Genomic DNA, 23622 nt, shown 5'->3' on the forward strand with positions numbered 1-23622 from the left:
AAAAGGTAAAAAAATTCAAAACCTTTTCCTTAAGGTCTTTAAGTACCAAATGATGCCTCCTGGTCATGTTCTGAACAATGTGTGTCCATATCATCAGCTACCTGGTTTGCCATACATTTGCCCCCCCATCTCTTGCATGCCTTTGTCCAGGCATGGCATTTCAATATTCAGGATCTCTATAAAAGAATTACAAAATGAGATTCCAATTGTTTTCTTACTCAGTCTGTCTGAAAGACCAGGGAATATAACTTCTCTTTCCAGTTCTGTCATGATCACAAAAAACACTGACCTATCCCTGGGGGCAAGTTAAGTCAGGTAACTGTATACTAGAAGAGTGAAGGCCTTAAGTGCTGAAGCACCACAATTTTGAAGAACAGTATTTCCTTCCCCTACAATAATTCACCCTGTCCTAACATTTTGAAATGTCAGTACTTTATGTTAACTTTAAGAAACCTTTACAAGTGAAATTAAAAGGCATAAATTTAGATTCATAGTCTTCAACCCTTTGTAGCACACAGTAATAGCAGTAGTGTAATTTACCCTGTCAAGCTCTCGCAGCCGGGGGTAATTGTTCTTCCATTCTGTCTCAAGATTGAAACGTGTGGCTGCAAAAATCAGAAACAGGGCCTTGTTTTTTTAATTGTCCATAGGCACTTCATGACTACCTTAGAAGTTCAGCAGGTCTTAAAACTGCCATAAATGTTGCTTATGGAAAACTCTCCAAGAACTTGAAGTGTGTCTGCAAATGAGCAGAATTTTTTTCTGTCTATGCCAAGATACTCTGTCTACAAATTGCAGAATTCATGCATTAGAAAAGCACAGTGGAGTCATTCAGCTTCCAGCTCTGCACACATCAGCCCTGCCCTGGCTGACCAGATGCTACCTTTATATAGGAAGCCATTTTAAACATCTTAATCCAGTGGAAGAACATTTTAAACATCTTAATCCAGTGGAAAAAAAAACCCGACTTGATTTTTGTTCTTCATAGTTTTTTACTCCTTTGGTTTTTAGAGTAAGTGGTACTTTGCAACATAAATTATTTTTTTAGTTTTTTTCTAGACATTACCTAGGGCAATTATCAATTATCAATGGGAAATGCTGATCATATAAAACATATGAAACAATTCCCAAGTATGTTGGCAAAACATTATATGCATATGGAAGAAATAATTGTTTAATAGCAAGTTGCTATTTCCCTTTGTTTTCCAAACATGTTTACCTTTAAAAGCATCTGCTTGCTGCTCCACAGACTCTCTCACCATTTTCCAAAAGCAGTCTGACACAGCAAGACTTAAGTTCTTGGTTGTTACCTGATGTGCTTTCAGCATACTTGTCCTGTAAAGAAAGACAGCCAGAGGAAGTTCTCTGCATACCCATGATTTCAGGCCCCCAGTTTCTGCTCTCTAGAATAAAGCTTTGCTTCTCAGAGCAGAAAATAACATGTTACTGTGTACCTAACCCAAATTCCAGTCTCTTCCTCTAAAATACTCAGTGCAGATCATCACCAAGGCAAGGGGGGAAAGCCCCAAAACATAGGAGCAAAAAGCCCCACCCTAAGTTTTTATTCTAGAGGTTGTAGCGCAGGTACTACAGTCCCAAAGACCACGTACTGTACTTTCCTGAGGAATACCCAGCCTGTGAAATCAAAACTCCACACAGTGAGCCTCCCTCAGAACACACAAACCAACCCTTTGAATACAACATGGTCACACCAAGACAACTGATGTTGAGAGGCACTAAAACTCACTTTTGGGCTGGATTCACTCCTCTCAGCTCTAAGTGCTTAGACAGGCTGAAACTTATTTCTTGTAGAGCTGATGGAGAGACACACAAACCTTGGGAGAGTGGCCCAGAACTGCAGTGAAATCAGCAGCTGCCTGAAGATGCCTGTGTGTATCCACTGACTTACAGCAAGCATTAGGAAACCAGGATAAATTGGTCACCTCAACATGATACTTGATTTAAGCATATTAGATCTCAATTAGTCTTCCCACATTGCAATCCTTTTAAATTCCACAAGAAAAACTGATGCTAGCATTTATCAAGACAGGCTCATTTTAACAGAAAGGATAAAATAGCAACATACTTTAAAAGCTTTGAATTTTGAAAAAATTCCTCTTCATATTCTTTAATGGATTCAATGCTTTCACTGCTGTTTCCTGAAAAAAGAAAAGAGTGCGGCAACAGTTCCATTCAGACAGCTTTCTGGGCTTCCAAGGACAAAATAAGCAGAGCTAGAGCTCTCTTTACCTTTTCCAGTAACAACTGCAAAATAACCCAAAGCTTTCATTGGGAAGAGTTTGCCTTCAATGATTTGCTGGATCTATGAAATGGAAGGATTAAAATAACCTATCATTAACTTTGCACAGAGACATTCCACAGTTTTAAGGCCAGATCTAGTCATGGCTACGCATAGACTACAGCAGGAAGCAGTTTGTCATGGGACTATGAGCTCTACTGAGACTGGAAACAAAACAAAATAAAAAAAATAAAGGCATAAATCTAATAAGGCATAACACAGCAGAACACAAAACACAACAAAAATGCCTATATCAGAATATCCTTAGCCTTTTTGGGAAATGAAACTTGCTCAGGTCACCTTCATGAAAGGAATCAGTATTATAGCAAGCTGAGACTGAAGTTCCATAGCTGATCACTAAAAGCAAGGCCTGAGAGAGATTAAAACAACAACTACCAAAAAATCATCATACTGAATACAGAAATAAGCACTCAAAACCATCTAGAACAGGCAGGTGAGGTCCAATATCTCTGCCAGCATCACAAGTATTTTACCATTTGTGACTTCAGCCAGCACAATATGAGAAAAAGAGTTTCACCTGTTTGGACTCACCCTGTTTGGACTAGCCACATTTTTCTCTGCAAGATCAACCTTAGTCAACACAAATATTGTCCTCTTTCCTTGGGGATCCATTTGGCTGACTAAGTCTGTGACAATACTGCGTTCTGCATCCACTGACCCATCTGAAATAAATACAAAGTTTATTTTAGGGACTATGTAATCTAACAGTACAGAAAACACAGTAGCCATCATCAAGTAAGTTTCATGTTACAAATTTAATCCAGTAAAAGTAGACTTATGTTCTATTTTTGGATACACATAGTGGAAAAATTGCTTTGTTCCCAGAATCAAAACAAAGCAGTTTGTTGCAGTTCTGTAACTTTTCAACAAGTACCATCTTAGTCAAAATAGTCAACATTATATTATATTCAATATTATTGCATGCTACTTCCAAAAACAATTCTGTGAAAAATTTGAATTTTATTATCACCATTTTTCTTTAATGCTACAAAAACTCTTAGCAAAAAGTTGCTTTTGCCACAAATTTTGCAGAGATTGCCTAAATTTATAAACAGACATTCCACAGCGTGCTGTTTTGTACACTACACAAATTATCACAAAAGGAAGAATACCATTAGAACAGACTACAGAGTAACATATGAACCATGATTAAAAATACAAGTGGATAATTATTTAGACTCTTAGTACCTTGAATACAGAGGATGATGGCATTAGGATTCTGCATGTAGGCTTTGCTGATGCTAAAGATAGTTTCTTTTGTATCTGGAGCCATACCTGATGTCACAGTCTTTAATATGCATATGGATACAATTATTTAAAGAAAAACAAAGAAAAAAAACATGTTAAAAATCCCCAACAGCTAATGTTCTCATCAATAACACTACTTTATTTACATGTCTTCATTTTTTAAATTATTGCATACTCACACTAATGACTCCAGGTAAATCAACCAATACCATTCTCTGCAAACCAGGACCTTTCACACTTAAGGAGATGGTCTGTGAAATAAAATTGAAATTAAAAGTTTATACACCATCTACTTTGAATATAGTTACATAAATAAACACATATATAAAACTGTATGAACACATATTTACACGCATATGTTTTATTCAGCAACAACTCATTGTTTTAAATAGGAAGTACAACTTTTAATGCAAGTATAAATGCAGCATTGTTGTATGAAACTGATTTTAACAGTCCAAATACACCTTGTATACTGCAAAATACAAAGTATATGCAGACTGGATTCATCACAGTCCCCCAGCTGAAGAATACTTCCAAAACATATTTACATACATATATTTACCATGACATATTTGAAAAGTCTTACCTCAGTGCTAACAGTGCACCCTTCTTTCACACTATTTCTCATTCTGATTTCTATTTCATTTCTCAAAGCTGCAAGCTGTTACAAGAAAAGCAAAATATCAAACAGAAAACTATTTATACCTGTGATAAAAGAAAAATTACCTACACAGAAAAACACTTTTAGTTAGGGATGAAGATCTCAGTTTGTAAGTATTATTTCAAATGCATCTTTAGTAAGTCTGATAAATGGGGAGGGCACTAAATGACACATTACCTGCAGATCCCTTCATGCTTCAGCAAGTGTCTTGGCACAAGGAGAACTCAACTTTTTATCCACTTCAGTGCCAGCCAAAGAGATAATTTAATAGCTAATACAATGCCTTGCCCCACTAAACATCTTTCACTCTAATTAAACAGGGGCTTAGAGATCACAGAGATACAAAATTATTCAGAGAAACAACAGAAGTCTCATTAACTTCCAGTCACTTTATTATACTTACATCCTCCTCTTTGGTCAGATCAAACTCCCGAGAGCTGTCTTTGAATAAAGCCACATGGTGGGGACCTTCACTAAGGGTCACCTAAATGTTAAAAGCTTTAATGAGAAAGTATAGCAAATCTAACAGAGAGAAACATGAGAAGTACTTGACATATGTACACTTCCCTCTGTAGAAACACAGTTATATGTAATGATCATTTAGCACAAAGTTACTAAATGGTACTGCTACTAGTCAGACACGGATCAATACAGACCTGCAGAGCTTTTGTCATTGGCTGAAACAACTCCCTTGCTTACAGGCCATTTTATAAACCTACGTACAGGTATGCTTCAATCAATGTCATAATCAGAGGGAGAACAATACAGCAAATGCTGATTCAGAGCTGAGGATGTTTCTTACCTTGACGGGGGAACGTGTCATCATCTCCCCAGACCCTCGAGGGAATATGCGGGCCTGGGCGATCATTTCCAACACGCTGGTTTTTCCTGCACTTTGGTCTCCAACCACCACCACCTTAAGTGAAAGTTTAAACAGCCATTGGCTTTTGGAAGGATATTTTGGAAGTTTAGACAAAAGCTGACTAGGAAGACATGCATCTTTATCAACATCAGCTGTATTCTGCTTGATAATAAATGCATGGGTTTAAAGATGGAATCTTTGAAGAAATACTAACTTGTAGTCAAGTAAAAAAATTGACTTGTGCTTAAGACAGCACAGTCCACAAAGCACCCTGCCAGGGCATCTACTGAAAAAAGGGAGGGCTTGTTTCTCTCATGGCAGGCAGCTCTCCTCTTCTTCTACAAAATCCTTTCTGCAAGCAAAATGCTACTCATCTGGTAGGTGCTGCTTCTGCCTGCAAAGAGCTGAATCCTGAGTTTCTCCATCTTAGTGGCTTCCCATAGAAGCTACCAATGCTACAGGTGGTTGCGCAAGCTGGAAGCATTCCTGGCTCTCTCCTACACCAGCAGTCAGGCTAATCTCCTCCCAAACAGCAGCATGCTGTGGGGAGATGGACAGGGCACCTTACTCACTCAGCAGCACTCACACACAATGGGAGACAACAGACATTTTACAAAGCTGACAAGGATGGGGTGCATGGACTGAAACCATTTGAAATGGAAAGCTGACCACAGCAGCAGTAACTGAATCTAGACAGGGTTTATCTAAGAGCCAAAACAGGCTTAGCATGGTTAAATTTGTTATTTTCAAAATTATCTTATTGCTTTTAAAATGAAAGACATGTCTTAAGCAAAAAGGTGGAGTTACAAGAAAATAGCCTAGCACTAACTCTGGATTATTCTGGAATACAATGAAATGCTCTATTTAACTGCAAAACTGGTGTTTCAGTAGAAATCATTGAACTTGTTATCTACTTACTCGAGGTAGGTGATCTTGAGTGTTATAACTGGCATCATAATCAGACAGGATGTCAAGTACTTCAGAATACATATCAATCAAGGACTTCTACAAAAAAAGTACACAGAGAAAACACAGCCAAATAAGAGAAAAGAAGTTTCAGACTACTACTTCTGTAAATTTGTGCAAAAATGTTTTTACTTTCTCCTGATGGTTTGAAACCACAGCTGTCTATACTGCAGCTGCCTTTGTTCTATGAAATACAATACCAAGACACTCCTTGACTCCTGTGGATGAAGGTGGAAAATGAAAGCTCCTACGTACAGCATAAGAGAACAACAGAGTGCAAATTTAACAGCTTTTAGGTTAAGCTAAATTGAGTTTCTTCCATTAAACATCTAGAATTATTTAGTTTGATGAACAATAAACATTAACAAGGATACAGAGTTATCAAACTTATTATGCACAAGTAAGATTCATCTTTCTTGTTCTTGTTCTTTCCCAAAGGAAAGAACAAAATACATACTGGTTAACAAATCACACAGAGAAGAAGAAAACATCTATTTTTAAAATGTTCAGGATGCTGGCAGACAAAAACAAAAGCCGGTCTCACTGGATTTATACAGTCATTAAATGATGTTCCCTGATTCCATAACTTACTCCTACCAAACTCAATGAGACCCATGACAAAGCACAAAGGTATCAGACTGTGTGTGCAAAAAGAGTTGGAAGCAAGATTATCTGAAAATACAGTGAAGCTACATGAAAAACCAAGCCACACTTCCCAATCTGTTAGGTAAGTTACTTAATTAGACACGGTAACCCCTCTGTGGTTTTCAATTGAAGCCGCTTCCAAAAGTTATATAGTTAAAAAATAAAGGATGTATGAAAATCCTGATGACTCAAAAAATTAACAGAGGTATCCTAAAACAAATGTTAGAAGTTTATATATGAATTAACAAATGCAATTAAGAATAGCATAATGGAAAATATGGTGTAATTATATTTCCATGTGGTTTTGCAACACTTACCTTTAACTTCCTCTGATGAATTCCCTTGTCATCTCTTTGCAGTACCAATTTTCTCAATTCTTTGTTCTCCTTCTCTAATCGCTCAAGCATTCTTTGGTATTTGAGCTATAAAAAGCAGTACAAACATATTTGTGTAATTATGGACATAAGAGATTCACATGAGCAAAGTTTTAGCTATGAAAAACATATGTGCATCATTCCTGAAGAAATCTAGCCTATAAATAACTAGTTCTGTCTTGCTAATCAAGGCGAGATTAAAACTTGGAATAAGGTCTTGCTTTCTGTAAGTCATTGTCAGAGAAGAACAGACTTTTTGTTCTGACCTTTGCTCTGTGCGAACACAGGGGACTCTGCATTCATACATTCAGAGATGGAAAAAAGCACTGCATTTTTACCAAATATACTTTGGGTGTGCTTCTGTCTAGTAAATCTGCTGCACACAAATCACTACTAAAGGCATCAATAACTCAGAAAACTCACCTGAGTGCGTAGTAGTTCTTCTTGAAGTTGATCAATCTTCTCTTTGTCAGAAACCTACAAAGAAAAATAATCATGGCTACCATCACTTGTTTAGTTTAAGCACTATAAGTAACCAAATTACGAACTGAAAGTTTCATTGCACATAAGAAAAGTGACTTGACATGCATTTCACAGCAAGTAAAGTTCTACAATTAGCATTGAATTTTAAAGCTGATGAAAAGCCCCATCTGCAACAAGAGCTTTAAATCAAAGAATTGTCTGAATTTCAGTACATGCAAATGTAAAAATTAACCCTTCAAGACTTAATACTGGGAAAGTGCGCTTAAGGAAAAGCAGCTTCATAGGGTGCTGAGATTTCTGGCCACTGAACTAAATGTAGTTTTAGTGGTCAAACAATCAGGACCTTGTATATCCATTTTCTGAATTAGTACCATCTTAATGTGATAAAATCACTGAACACCTGCTTGCTACAGAAAATACTTTCAGATGAGTATTTACCATTTATGAATATTTATAAGCATTCTTATTTCATATTTGTTTGTCAGAATTCTAAACATGCTACACAACTTCATACATTTTAGATAGACAGGACAGTCTTGAAGGGTTATTTTAAAATTATTTAAATTACATTTAAACTAGAAAAATTGGGATATTACACTACAAAACATCTTGAGATTCAAGGAATTAATGTAGTAAGATCAAGCACTAAGAAACATTCTAAGCCAAATGTTCCTAAAATGTGTTCATCAAGATGCAGTGAACAGTTGTTTTAAACAATCTCCTTTTAGTAACACAAAGGCAAAAAGCATTAATGATGGAATACAAATTCTTATGACATAAATATTTACAAACAACAAAATCTAATGGTTGACTGATGAAATATTCAATTTAGAAAAAATGGTAACCTAAATAATTATTGAGTGTGTCAATATTTAAATAAAGCTCATGTGATAAAGCCCATGTGACATTTACAAGTTGGCTTCAAATGAGAAAGAGCATATTATCAAATATGCAGAGGACAGCTGTTATTTAGACATAAATTAATTCCATTACTAAAACTTTACAAGAGTTGTTACAGTCTAAACAAGAATTATAATCCACAAGTATTCATAGTGCTCAGTATCATTTAGCTGTTAACCCTGAAGAATTGTGTCTGCACTTTATAGACAGAAATCCAAGCTGACACTTCCATCTTATTGCCATTATTTTCTTTCACAAAGAGCAAAGACAAAATGAGGTAAATTAACTTTTCACTGCTGTTAATTAGTTCAGTGGTAGCAAAAGTACATCAGAAACAGGGTTAGTTGAACAGAGGACTACAAGCTGCTATATGTAAATAAACATTTACATATACACACACCTTCAACACCTCAGAGATATAAGGGGAAAATAAAAACAGGAGGCAAAGAGTGATGTGCCGAGCCAAAAGAAGCAAGAAAATTTAAGAAAGAAAAGGAAAACAAAGTGTTTACATGCGCTGCAGACTTTCAAAGGAGGTAACATTTTCCTGCTCTCTGCTGCTCTCAGAGGACTTGTGGGGCCATGATGCACCTCTGAAGTGCTTCCCTACAGACCCCTCCAACCATGGGCACTGCCTGTGTGGGCTGATGCTTCTGTCCAATGCAGAAAGCCAAAATACTACACAGCCTTGCGCTGCGAGATCTGAAGCAAAGAATCATCTAGCACTAGATGATCTAGCGCTAGAGATCTGAAGCAAAGAATCATCTAGCACAAGGACTTTAGGTAAGTTATGTCAAAACCAACAAGCAGCTCTAGAATGATGCCTTTGCCTCAGTGCTTGGTGCAGGTGTGATTTCAATGTTAGTACACATAGTATTTTGAACATGTGGTCTATAATATTGCTAGAAATTTTAAAGTTGCCATAAAAGCTAAAGTATCAATTTGAAGTACTAACAGTCACGTAAGACTGATTTCTGATTTCTATCCTCCCCCCCAAAAAAATCAGCTATTAAAGTATGTTTATATAGGTACATGAGTATTTGTTTAATCCATTTCAATATGGTTTGTAACTCAAGATTACTCCCTCTTTCCCCATTGCCACCATAAAGAATTATGAGAAAAAAATGCTGGAGACTTATTTTTAATCAAGGGCCCTTGCACACAGATATCTGTTCACTGCAAATAATTTTAAGCTGATTATGTGCAGAACTACAACAATTTCCAGTAATTTAAATGAAAATATTAAGGCCCAGACAAAATGCATTCAAGCAGCCATGCACAGTGCAGCTGTAAACAATTTTACTGCTAAATATTTAACAGGCTGCCCCAAAAAAAAAAAAAATCAACAAGAGAAGATTAAATTTTTGGTTTTAGTATCTTCTCCTGATTGTGAGATGGTTTGTACGGTTACTTAATTTACAACTGCAGTAGATTCAATACCGAGTAAATAAATTAAAATGGAAAAATATACAAGTAAATTGGGCAACAAAACTTTCAAGAACTGAAATAAAAATACCATGTTTTATTATAGACATGCAAGCAAGACAACTCAGTTAAAAAATAAAAAGGGTTAGTTTATGCCCAGTCAGAAGGGCCTGCAATGACTTATTTCATTGACAGTCACAATTTGTTCTTCCAAAAGAGACTGTGCATCAATAATTGGATTCTTTGACCCATATCTTCATATAAAGGTATTAAAGAAAATAGTTTACCATCTCTTTCAAATTGATTCAAACATAAAAGTTAGTGTAACAAACAAGACTCATTGTCTTAAGGCATGTATGCCAAACAGCACATTGAATGCTAAGTGAAAATTTTCCATATGCAAAGGAAGGAAGACCTTCAATCCTATGAAAACACAATACTTGCCATGGAAGGGAAGATAACATTTACAAAGACAGCCCTTGCAGTTTCTTCATAGCTTAGGAATTGTAGAATTAGTTGCAACAAAGTACTAAAAAGTAGAATCTCAATCATAAACAAATATAGTATCAAGCTCATTTTCTTCCCTGAATATATTTATTAGGCTGACAAATTTTTATATATCAAATATTGTGTGGGATTTCCAGCAATTTTACAAGTTCATACATTTTATTATTACTTCAATCTATTATTCCATACTCTAGCTCTCTCAATAAACTGTATACAATCTGACAAGGGAGCTTGTAACTCTAAACCATATAAAATAATATGGCAAGAAAGTAAAACACTGAAGTACTACTATACTTTCTGAGAAAGCTGATGTATGCAAAAGCAAGACAATTACAGCTATGCAAATATGTCTAAAAGTTTAATTCATATTTAGTGCATTTCTCTTTCTGTGGGATTTATCTTCAGATGAACAGATGATCAAGTTCTATATTCAGTGCTCAATTCCAAAGCTGCTGAAAAGTATGACTAATCAGAAAGTTTTTAAGGAGACACAAAAGCAGCCAACAAAGCAACGTGGTCAAGAATTACAGACTGCAACAGATCAGACAACTAAAACATCCCAATTTAAGAGGGATTTCCAATCAGCCATATAATAATTAACAAAATGATCAGAGCTTAAATTAAATAAGAGCAGTACAGATGTTCAACAAGCGCAACAAATCAGTAAAATTTCTGCTTTAGGATGGAGAACAGACAAGGGACTACCACTGATGAATATACAGTAGATACTGTTATTATCAGCAGCATTCAATTGTCTGTGCAAAATCATTACTAAGGAGCTGCTGTCATTTTCAGATTGGCAATAAAGCAGAGGAGAAAAACTCCCAGAGATACAGTCCCTGTAAACAGCTACACTCTTACAAGACAGAGCTACCAGAAACAAGCAACAGTAAACAGGTTTGACATTGATTCATGTACTTTCCTTAAATGCATTTTTAATGTTTGAACTTTAAATAACACTTTTTATAGAGGCAGAAATAATAACATTTCAAAGCAACACAAAGTACCTGGTTTGCTTTTAACATCATGTTTAAATGCAAGTTGGTTAAACTGAAACAGGACTACCCATCTGTAGTGAAGTTGGCTAATTACTTGCATCCATGATTTAATTAGTTAGATTTTTCTAGCTCAAATGAACAGAGCTGAAGTATTGGATTAGAGTGAATGCAGAACATATCGTCCCTTAAGGCATCACCTTGCGCTTCTGCTGGGAAGAGAAGCCAGCGGCTCTGCGAGCTTCCTCTTCGTGCTGCTGGATTTGCTGTTGTAACAGAATGAGCTCCCCAAGCAGGCCCTGCCGTGAGTTTATAATAAAGAGGAGAGGAAAAATTTGGGGTGTAAGGAGAACAAAGTTAAACCAAAAGGCATGACACAAAGACAGATGAAAAACAGGTATGAACGGGTCAATTCAAATGCAAGTGGAATTTCATTGGCAAGATCTCTTGCTAGCTGGAGTGGATAGAGTCAGCAAAACCATGCATTTTGCAAATCCAGGCAGAACAAAGCAACCAACATTTAGCTACATTTTACAGTTATATTCAACTTTAACTAAGCATCTAAATATTTTAAAAACTCCGCCTATAACTATCTCAGCTTTAAAATATTATCAAATTGTTCAGCTCAGTTTTGTCACTAAAAGTTCTTTAGGGTATTTTTGCTTTGTTTTTATTCCTAGCAAAATACAGACAGTTTATAAAAAGATGATTTTTGGCTGGTACTTAACTTTCTAAAGCTAGCAGAAGAAAAATAGTTTCTTGAGCATAAAAAAAAGAAAAAGCTCCCTCTCCACTTCCGTAACACACTGCAATTTAAATTCAAGCTGTCATAACTCTTCCTGATCATTCCAAAAATCCCTAAAACTTCATGATTATTCTTTTACTCATTCAGCATTTCCACAAAGCTTAGTTCTCTTCTCCCTCCACATCAAACAATCCTATAATGGTGAGCTGTCTTTCAAAATAGGCTGAGAAATACCATGCCAGCCTCTACCAGAAGCTCATGAACTGTTTATTTCAGAGAATTCAGAGAAGAATATTAATGAAATATTTCAATAAATCGCTTTTAAAAATATTACATCTTCTAAGAAAACATTCAGTGAAATGAAATGTTTCAAAAATGTACTTCAGGAATCAAAACAAGCTCTGAAACAGAAGTTTGGTGTAAGAATTCAAGACATCCATCATCAAGGTATACATTTGTTGCATGAAATACACAGGCATGTACACATAAGGATAAACAACACAAGAGAATGGATAAAAGGAGAGACACAATCAAATGACCAAATATAAACATTTGTTAAACAGTGATTTGTACAATCTGAAGCACAAAAAAATCTTCTTGCATTTTACTGAACCACTTTCAGATTTAATAAATGCCTCTAATGCCAGACTAGCAAATGCACTAAAACTGAGCCAGGAACTCAGGCAAAAGATTTCATTCCTATGCAGCAGCAAGGAGAGGAAGCCTCATGGCTACATTTAGTATTAGAAGAACAATAATTATATTTTGCAGACAAGGAAACTCTCAGTATGACCCAACACATTCCCTTTAAACATTATGCTATGGGTCCAAAAACACAAGAAAAAACACTGAACAAAATCTGCCATGAAGGCCTTTCAGCATTTAAACAGGAAGTAACAGAAGTTTGAAGTCACCAAATCAAATTATTTAATCAGCAATTCCTTTCAAAGACATCTGGTACATGTGACTCCTATTCCAAAATAAAGTATGACAAGAATAATTTGCAACTACAGTCACACCATTTTATTAAATTTCAAATAAAAAAATTATGTCATTTAAAAAACTTCTCTGATAGATACAAAGAAGATAATGTTACAATCAATAATCCCATTATTATTTCATTTATATTTTAGATCTTAATTTACAGTTTTAGATTAAAAAATAAAATAATATTAAAAAATTAAGAACCTTAAATAGCACAGAACTATACACAAAGTACCCCAGCTGGCATAAACCAAGACACAAACAAAAATATTGATATCTGTCATTGGACATTATCACTGCATGTCCCCTCCACCAAAATCAAACTGTCCTTTAAAGAATTTTTCCTAGAAAAATCAACACAAATCAATTAATGCGATTTCGAAAATCAAGTTCTTTACAACCATTACATTATTCTTTTCATTGTCAAAGAAACAATGTAAAGGGTAGGGAATAACAGAAGTTAAAAGACTACAGTAGTTGACATATTGGGACAAACCCTGACATTGTTACCGGGCATTCTTTAAACTTCTCCCATCCCCTCTTACCTTGTATTAAAAGTTAATATACTGCACTATAGCTGAGTATGACTCTCTTTATTTTAAAAAGAATACAAAGGAGTGAAAATTACAAGACAGGTAAAGGGATCAATTTTTAAGAATTTGAATAAATGTAACAATTTTATCCAGAACATCTATAACATGAAACTGGAAATTAAGTTGGGAATATAATAGCACTCTTAATAAAACAGAGAAAATGATGGAAACTTTATTGCACAAGTTGCAAGGAAGAACAAAACAAAAAAACAAATGTTTAAAAACAAATTCAAGTCAGTGACAGTCCTTACTCAAGTCTCTCTCATTCTCCAGCAGCAGCTGTAGTCAAGGGCTGTGGGATACTGTGCAGCTTCTTACACCAACTGAAGGTGACCCTGTGCAGGCTGAGTGAGACAATCACACACTGCAACTGCTCCTGGGAGCAGCAGGGTCTCCACAGCATGACATGGTACCAAAGAACCAGAGCAGAGAAAGGACTCTAAGCCCCACACCAAGACCTGAGCCACAGTTTTCAATCCAACTCCATCACAGCTATAATCACTATATGTTTTCTTTAATAGTAAAGGCTACGCTTTGGAATTTGTCTGCTTTAAGAGGAAACTATTTCTTTAAGAAAATTTTTGTGGAGACAGACAATAGTGCATGATAACCTAAGAAGGTAACAGAGCTGTTAGAAGTAGAAGACTCAACTAGTTCCTCACTTACAATACAGTACTTGTACTTCACTATAGTTTTTATAACTTCCCTCTTCTTTCTCCCAGAACAAAATTTCTTATTTAATCCAGGTAAAAAGAGATTTAGATGCCACATATTTAAACTACTTATTTGAACACTCCAGTAATTTTAGTTTAATTCTCTTTTAAAAATATTGTACTTTTTGGATTAAAGGAGAGATTATGAGAAAAACACATTAGCTGACAAGAAGCAGTACAGCCTGATTTGGTGTTTAGGACATTTTTCACTCTCTTAAAGTTACTTTGCAAAACAACTGGTTTCTCACTCAGTCTACTGGAAGCTTTTAGAGACCTGTCTGAGGATCACATCCTGTAACAATTCTCCAGAAAATTCCTCCAAACAAATAATTTCTAGATTTATCAGTTCCTAATCTCTCCACAACGAAACAAAGAAAACCATCCCTCATCAGGCACATTGAGTATCATACTACAGCACCCATACAATCACTTTATGAACCCATACAATCACAGTTCTTAAACTAGCATTGGTCGGCAGTGGTAAGCATTAAATGCAAAAAGGCCATCTTACTCATTGTCTTGAGAAAGTAATAATTTTGCCTGCCAACAAACTTGATAATTATGCCAGGGGTTCATATATTCCTAGCTTGAAATATTCTGTCCAAACTGATCATATTAATTAGCAAATTAACAGTTTCTTATCAGATATAATCATTAGACCAGACAAAATTTTCTTAATCATATTAATTTAATCTGGTGATATTTTCCACACCACAGTCAACGTTAAAATGCAGATATCACTGCACCCGAAACAACCACAGGATCATAACAAGTTTTAATGGTATTACTAGTATTCAATAAAAGTATCAGTTATTTCAATCTTCAGAGACAATAAACTAAGATGGCCACTTCTTCACATATCAATATTAAAGTGCTCTTTATGTTTTATACAGTGAAACCTGTGCAAAGCAATCATCCTGGAGAAAAATACAGACAGTTTACAGACAAAGGGGAAATAAGAAGCTAGGTTAATTCTTGTGTAAAAATCCATGAGAGTCTACAGGGGGAAAAATGGTTGTAAGATCTGAGCTTTGTACATGTTTCACTATGTTACCATGCAGAATTAATGCAGAATAAATGTATACATGCCTGCATATACAGAAAAGTTGTTTATGGAAAAGCCCCAGTAATAGTTGAGAAAATTTCAGTTCAAAAATAATTATATGATAATTTACAAATTCCCTGATATATATTGTTTTCCTACCATTTTTGTAAAACAATTTTTAAAAACACACACACAAGAAAAATAAAAAGCCTTTAAAGGATGAGCAATATGACAATTTAGGAATTTAACAGAAATGTTCATGAAAACAAAAAAATAAATTTCACCTTCTTGACTTCAAGGAAAAAAGTGCTAAAACTTTAGGTTATCAAAATACAGTAACATTATTTTCCAGAAAATAGTAACAAAAATATGATGTATGCTTTATCTAGATAAAAAAATTAAGAAACAGACTACTTTAAGAAATGGAAATTCTTTAAGTCAGAAATTCTTAAGTAAGAATGAAAACTGTGAAAATGTCAACAGAAATGAGTTTGAAGCAGAAATGCTAAAAAATAAACACCTAAACCAACTCCATTAATAAGTTATAAACTCAAGTGCCATGGAGACAATGCCCTGAAAAACTACAAATGCACATACAATACTTAAAATCACATTCTTATTGCAGACCAATTTTCTTAATAATGCAATTACTAAAGGTTTTCATGTCTGCCTTGTATTTCCTTACACCTAAATGTTTATTATCCCTGCAATACCTTTATATACAACAAGCAGTAATGCATACTGAACTAATATTCAACAATAAATTCTTTTCAAGCTGCTTCAAATCAACTTCTGCAATGGCTACTGATGCACTTTTAAACAACAAATATCCGTTTATAGAGACATTTTCAGGTTTGCAATTAATTACCTTCTTGAACTGTTTGTCGTTGTCGTATCCCTGGTCAGTAGCCCGGAATGCTGTTTCTCCTGGAGAACCTAAGACACAATTACAGAAACTAATAATAAGATGGAAAGGCACTTAAAAATTCTCAAACTATGGTTACAAGAAAATTAAAGCTTCAACCCTATGAGTTAGTAATTCAATAATCTTTGAAGTTCCTATAAAAAAAATTCATCTTAAGAAACTGAAGAATAAAATCAGTTTAAAACACATCTTAAAATTTTATATCTAGTTTACGACTCAGATTAATCATATCACAAGAGAGCAGGGTGCTTCAGTTAGACTATTAAAAGTTCTAAAAATATTGTAGAATTAGTTTTTGCGAAAGACAGAAGGATAATACAAAATCCACTGATGTTACTGTAATGAGAAAAAAAAAAAAACCTTTCCTATTGTAATGACAGGTTTTCAAAAGAAGCTTCTGGAGCAAGCCTGAAATAAAAGCATCTGCTAAGGACTGTGGCAGAGATACATCAATCATTCACCTATTCATTCTCACAGAGGAGGACCTAAGTGAGGAAAAGGTTCTGCCCCCAGTGGGTGCCAGGGCACTAGAACAGGCTCCCCAGGGAAGTGGTCAAAGCACGAACCCTGGCAGAGCTCAAGAAGCTTTTGGATATCTCTCAGGCACATGGTGGGATTTTTAAGATATCTCTGAAAAGGGCCAGGAGTTGGACTCAATGATCCAGATGGGGCCCTTCCAACTCAGCACATTCAGTGATTCTGTGATTCTATGAAGTATTTTAAAAACATAGCTGGAAAATATTTATAAATCCATATTGAGTTGCTGTAAATAGTTGTATTTATAGTGATATTCACTCCTCTTAGTATAGTAGTGCTTTAACAGTTTGCTGTAAAAAGGCAGGTTAAGGGCAGGAAAAAGGGCTTTTACACACCTAACAACAGAAGTAGATCAGAAGCTCCTATGACTTCACTAACCAAATTGTAACCTGTGAAAAATCAGCAGAAGAGGGGAAATAGAAATTATAAACACAAAACAAAATGCAAGATAAAGATGAGGGATATTTGTTTCATTTGGAGGTCCACATAATCATAAATGGCCACAATGCCAGTGTGAGTAATAGGTGACATCTCACTATTGGTCAATAACAACACAATTTTAAACTGTTAAAATTTTAAACAGCCAGAATACATAGGAGATTGTAATCTACTTGTCACTCTGCTGACCTTGGCCTCTACTTAGATTCTCGCTGCATTTGTAAGACTAGTAAATTACTTCTGCCATTGACAGTATTTCAAAGAAACAAAACCACACTTCTTACACACACTGATATGAAAATATTTTCAAACACACTTAGAACAATGATATAACCCCTCACAGATAGAATCTTTCATGAGTGCAGGCTTAATTACTAGGGTATATAATACGAATAATCTTCAGCTTATTATAAGAAAGAATAAGTTTTGAGTTGTGCTCAATAACAAGTCAGATACAATGATCAAATCTAATTGTTCTCAGTTTTAAAAAGCCCAGTGATAGAAATGTCTCATTGAAGTCTGCTAAAACCTAAAAACCATTTAGCCTCCTACTGCCTGGATACACTGAATAGACAAACCATTCCAGTGTCTTTTCTGAAGGATTTAGAACTCTTAACCGCTCCTTTGAAACACTGCTCCACCTAACCTAAATCTCCAAGAAAGTTTCCCTGAGTCCATGACCAGATGGAAAACATCATTCAACCCAGAATACCTTTGTTACAAATCCCCTATTTCACACACTTGCAACATTAAGAACCTTTGCTGTTAATGATCCAACTCTTTTCTCCTCTAACAGCTGTGATATTGCTGCTGTCCAGTGACGCTCTCACCAAGTTCTAGCTGGACACATCCAGCTTCTCTGACTCACTGAAGAATTGAGCTTTCAAGCTGAAGAAGAAGCTGAAGCTGAATAGAAGTCTTCTATTCAATTTCACATTACAGTGCTCTGCACTTGCTACTAGAATTCTCGCTTTTAAAAATACATTACACTTACCTGTGTCCACAACTCTTTCAGAAGAGATAGTCAATGCAAACACAAACATTTTCAGGATCTGCTCTGTTCTAGCGTCTAAGGACATACCTACACCCTCATCATCAAATAGGTTCAGCTTTTGAAATTAAAACTAAGCTGAAAATTTGCTCTCACCAGGAGAAAGAAATCCTTTCAGTGAAGCGAGGCTCTCTCCAATCTTGTCAAAGTCAGGCATAAGTTTGGCAAGGTCATCTGCATCAGGGAGGGCTTTGAGAAGTTTTTCTAGGAAAACAGTACAACAGTTAGTGAGTGGGGCTTTTTTCTATTATTTCTGGGGGAAAAAAAGGCTTAGGCTATAAAACCTAGTAACTGCTTCAGGATATGGCTTTTAAAAATTTTTTTAAACAAGTATCAAGAAGTTTCTTTCTACCTGCACCTCCCCCCACTACTGTTGGGAAAGACTATCAGGTCTGAAAAACCACTTGCTTTTTTAGACTTTGAACTTCCTGATAAGTTGGCTGCCTCAGGTACTCTATAATTGCCGAAAACTTATTGCTGCATTTTACCACATTTCATACATTATCCTTTCACATACTTTGTAGAGGATGTTTTAAAATTACATGAAACTGTAACTATGCTCATGTCTTTAATCTTTTTAAGAAAAGCTTAGTTTTCAATTTCATAAACAAGCCAATTTTGTGATCCTTAAGAGTAAAAATCATTAGCTTTAAAGCACTATAAAAAAGCAGTGTTTATTTGCAGTAAGAACAAGAAAAACTTGTATCAGTTTTCAATCTCTGCATTTACCTATTCAATTCTCACACATGGCATCAAGGCTGGAAGTAAACATCTATAAGGTCCCTCCCAATCCAAAGCATTCTACCATTCTATGCAGTAAAATCTTTTTTTTTTTTTTTAAATATCATCACATTTCTACCCTGCATACAAAATATAAGTCAGCACTTGATTTTCAAATTTCTGTCTTTCATCTAAAAATACACAAAAGACTCTACTGCAACCTGAAGGCTCAGGAAAGCAAGTCTATATTTTTTGCTTTCTTTTCTTCTGTATCTTCAAGATAATTTTGTGGATAGGCAGGTTCACTATTCTGCATTTTCAACTGATCTTTTACTCACACATATTGTTTACTACCTATTAATATCTTCACTTTTAAGTCAATCATATAGAAAGAAAAAACTTTCTGCATAATACTACCAAAACCTGTGTGAGTCTCTTAGATCACGCTGCAGCTCTCCTTTCTGGGAGACTAATGGGACTATATGGCTTTATGAAAGGACCAAGAACATTCTCAAATGAAAGGATGTATTAGGGAATATCCATGCTAAACAGAGCTTAATTTCTTCTTACAAACACAGTGATACAAATTCTTTGGTGAAACACACATCAAACTCCAAAAATAAAAGTCCACTCAAATTACATCTGAAAAGCTACTCCTGGAGTGAGGCCCTGAGGACCTACACTCCTATGTTAAGTTTTACACATGCCAGTCCTTAGACAGAGTAACATCATGGCTTTGTGATACCAATGTCAACAAGTTCATCAAGCTCCCAGATGAAGTCAGGAACAATCCACTTATAATCCTCGAGATCTGGTATCATGTCCTTCCACTGCTCATATGTCTAACAGAGAAAGGAAAAAAAATCATGGTAGAAATAGAAAGAGAAACGTACATAGAGAAGTGTATGAGCAACTACTACCTACACATAAAACATACTAACCCACCATCTTTAGCTATGAGTAGCACTTTGATCTTTTAAGATCTATAGCAGTTTCCTAAACAATGTTTTCCATATTCACTCATCTTTATTATCATCAGTTAACCAAGCAATGGCATCCCGTATTCTTGTGGCTATAACAAGAACTTCTGTTCTGAAGTATGTAATAGCAAAGACAAAATGCATGAAGTAGCTTCCAGAGATAAATACCTTCTTAGCTGTGTAGCCACCTCCTACCGCAGATCCTAAGATGAGATAGCGAACTCTGAGAAGCCTAGAGGCTAATCTGGCCAGCCAAAAGTTCCTGTGGGACTGGTATCCATGTTTTACATTTAAAAGTTTTGTTTTGTGAAGGGGAAGACGATTCAGAGAAGAGAACTGCTGAATGGATATCCTTAAGGGAGGTCTCTGGAACTTTGCACTTGGATAGTAGGGATGATGTATACTTCGGGAAACAAGATGCAGGTTTTGAAGCGGTGATTTTCTCTTTATTCCATAGCTGCTGTTTGCTAGACTCCGACAGATGACACTAAAAAAAGAAATAAAAACTTCAACTGATTTCTTCAACACACCATTAATTCAAAGACCTCTTTAGAAGCAATCCACATTATATTCCAGCTGGTTACAGATAATCTTATTACATCACCTTGAATCCACAATTTCTAGCTACTACTGCTATGCTTATGAGGAAAATAAAAAGCTGCAAACATTGTTAATGGGTATAGTATTTCTAGTGGCTACAGACACAAAACCTTAACTACAAATTCTGAAGTCTGTTATGGATTACATTTAACTTTCACACTGCAATAGGGCAATTAACATGTGGTAAAGCATTGTTTGGGCTAAAGAGTCCACAAAACACTTCCAATATACAAGAAAACAGTTTGGCCTGTCTTATTCTCTAAATGAACTTTTAGAGAACATTAAGTTAGCACAGGATTTCCAAACCTTAAAAAAACCCAATACACAGAAAAAAATTCTTTGTAGAATACATTTGCACTATTTAGGCCAAGCAAGTTCTTAATGGCATTATGTAGGAATTCAGATTTAAGAGGGAAAAGTCTGGAAGATTTGACTCTGAAAGCAGAGCTCAGACATGAAAAGCACATGTGAAAACACAGGAGCCTAATCAATCCTGCCTATGTTATGCAAACATATGGTCTGGAATAAAAATTGTGTACTATGTGTGAAATTACAGGCTTGAAATTTTGAAAGTTGAAATGCAATCTTGTTCTTTGATGCTTTTTTCAGGGTTTTCAATATTATCAAGTGCATTTACTCCCAAATGGGACAAATAAAAAAAAGAAGTGCTTCATATAATTGAAATGGCAAATTACTAATCCCCTAATCCTAAAACATTTAAAATTACCAGATTTTAACAAGAACAAGTGAATCATACTTAGTGGAAAATATTACAGCACTTTCTAATAACATGCTTTATGATCTATACAGTTCTTTGCATCAAGATTTTCAATGTACTAGAGACGACAGGCTCATTTTTAATGTCCAAAGAAGTGAAACACTTTGTCATAAAAAAGACTTTTAATGCAGAAATTGAGCTTTTGGAAAATAAATTAAAAATCAGAATTCAGACAATTTTCTCTCTTGAAGACCAATTCTGCCAATGATCTAAGTTTAGAAATTTCCTTTAGTGCAGTGGAAAGCTCAGTAAAGGAACTCCAGGGTCTGCTCTGCCAGTCCTTGCTCCTAAGTCATTATGGCTGAGAAGGACTCCCTTTGCTGCTATGCTAAACCATCTCTGCAAGGCTGGGCTTTAGCAATATGAAACTTAGAACCGAGAAAGAGATTAATAAGCAGGAACAGAACAATTCCGAAACCAGTAAAGCATTTCTCCTGTTGGACATGCAATTACAAAAGGCTCAGAAATTAACTACAAAGAGAACCAACTAAAAAGTGCCTCCACACATGAAATGTTTAATTTCCCAGTTTTGAAGCCAGGTTTTTAAATCAGGCTGTCCTAATCCTGTATGAAGCATGCCAGTGACTGGGCTGTTCATTATTTTGTTTTGCAGTCATGAATTTTTCACAGATATTTATTATTTTCAGCAGAGACCATGTGGTAGCACATACTACAGCAGTCACTCCTCGTTATTAATCTTCACCTGGGCTAAAGGCATTTTGTGTAATATTATGTAACTTTTTTCTCTGTCATTTTTCTTTTAGAACACATTGTGTTGTATAGCATTGTCTGTGTGCTTAAACTGAAAGGAAAATTGAATTCCATTAAAGTTATCTGGCAAAACCTCAATCCACAACTTCCTTTTGAGTGTTATTGCATATTTCAAATTCGGCTGCTTTACTTCCACATCTGAAATCTTATAATTCATTAAAACCCCCACTACTTCTCCATTACACAAAAACATCCATATTCTATTTCCTTCTTCCTCCTGCTACTAAGTCTCCTGATGAATACTGAACAAAAAAATCACCCTGAGATCTCCAATGAAAAGTACAGCCAGATTGAAAAGCATGGCAGAACAATGCTATTAAATGACCACTTAATGCGTTCCAAATTTCAAGCCTCAGCTACATTGGTTTTAACAGTAACAAAAACTATCCTTCCAGAGTGGTTCTGCCCGATTACACGCCTGCAACCTGCAACACTGCACTGAGATTATAAATGTCTTATAAAACACAAAGTAAGTGGCCGGCTATGCCTGTGACAACAAAGCAAACGTAACCCAAAAAACACCCAGTGGCGTTTTCTTTCTCCCTCAGCACAAGACAACGCTTATTTTCCTACTGCTTCTCCCAAAAAGGGGCTGGAACTAGACGATCTTCACGTTCCCCTTCCAACCCAAACTATTCCATGACTCTATAAAATTTGCCAAGGAACATCGTGGTCTCATCCACCAGTCACTGTCACTGCTCCAGCCGGGAACGCTGCAGAAGAACGGTGGGAAACAAGCGGGACGCAAGGCAGCTGCTGGCAGGGACAACGCCTGGACACGAAAGCGGCCCGAGCTCCCTCGGCCGAGAATGCGGGACAAGCAGCCCCCTCCTACATGCACCGCCTCCCCCAGGTCCCAGGGGAGCCGGAGGGTGGGAAAGAGCCCAGCCCGGGGCTACCAGGCTGTCGCCCGCAGCAGCCTCAGGCCCAGCCCTGCGCCACTCACACCCGCACTTCGCACCCCAACCCGCTATGCTGCGCCGCCTGCAGCACGCCGGGGCCCGTCCCGCTTACCAAGCCGCCGCCGCCCGCGTCCGCCACATCGTAAGGGCCGGGAGGGAGCGGGAGCGGCCCGGGAGGGAGCGGGAGCGGCCCGGGAGCCGCAGGAGCGCGGCCGCGCTGAGGGCAAGGGCAGCGGCAGCCGCTTCCGGGCACCGCGGTCCGCACGGCCCGCCCCGCCGGAAACCTCGCCTCAGCGCGCGAAGGTTCCGAGCTCGGCTGCGGAGAAGGAGGGAAGGTTTAGAGGGAGCACCGCGGGGGCTGGTCGGCCGGGAGCGGGGAGTCGGGGAGTGCTGGATCTGTAATGCTTGGATCAGGGATCCTCGCACCGGGATCCGGGATCCCTCACACATGGAT

At 36.6% G+C, this 23622-nt stretch overlaps 1 protein-coding gene across 4 annotated transcripts in view; it reads right to left on the reverse strand.

Moving 5' to 3' along the window:
* OPA1 (OPA1 mitochondrial dynamin like GTPase) overlaps positions 1 to 23430 on the reverse strand; it is a 48525-nt gene extending 25095 nt beyond the window's left edge. Inside the window, exons 1-20 of one of the 4 annotated variants that reach the window (XM_059855459.1) lie at positions 23281 to 23430; positions 20286 to 20604; positions 19883 to 19979; positions 18514 to 18621; positions 17264 to 17317; positions 16335 to 16402; positions 11587 to 11685; positions 7500 to 7553; positions 7020 to 7124; positions 6010 to 6096; positions 5032 to 5145; positions 4633 to 4713; positions 4155 to 4229; positions 3748 to 3819; positions 3509 to 3608; positions 2852 to 2982; positions 2251 to 2323; positions 2087 to 2159; positions 1220 to 1335; positions 541 to 605 (exon numbers count right to left, since the gene is read on the reverse strand). In XM_059855459.1, coding sequence (XP_059711442.1) covers positions 541 to 605; positions 1220 to 1335; positions 2087 to 2159; positions 2251 to 2323; positions 2852 to 2982; positions 3509 to 3608; positions 3748 to 3819; positions 4155 to 4229; positions 4633 to 4713; positions 5032 to 5145; positions 6010 to 6096; positions 7020 to 7124; positions 7500 to 7553; positions 11587 to 11685; positions 16335 to 16402; positions 17264 to 17317; positions 18514 to 18621; positions 19883 to 19979; positions 20286 to 20604; positions 23281 to 23309 — 1920 coding nt within the window. In that variant the 5' untranslated portion in view covers positions 23310 to 23430. The remainder of the gene's footprint in view (positions 1 to 540; positions 606 to 1219; positions 1336 to 2086; positions 2160 to 2250; positions 2324 to 2851; positions 2983 to 3508; positions 3609 to 3747; positions 3820 to 4154; positions 4230 to 4632; positions 4714 to 5031; positions 5146 to 6009; positions 6097 to 7019; positions 7125 to 7499; positions 7554 to 11586; positions 11686 to 16334; positions 16403 to 17263; positions 17318 to 18513; positions 18622 to 19882; positions 19980 to 20285; positions 20605 to 23280) is intronic. The other 3 variants (XM_059855460.1, XM_059855461.1, XM_059855462.1) reach the window with 3 other exon arrangements.
* Between the last annotated feature and the right edge of the window lie 192 nt (positions 23431 to 23622).

Source organism: Haemorhous mexicanus, chromosome 10, assembly GCF_027477595.1.
Source record: "Haemorhous mexicanus isolate bHaeMex1 chromosome 10, bHaeMex1.pri, whole genome shotgun sequence".
In the NCBI taxonomy this organism is placed as follows: Eukaryota; Metazoa; Chordata; class Aves; order Passeriformes; family Fringillidae; genus Haemorhous; species Haemorhous mexicanus.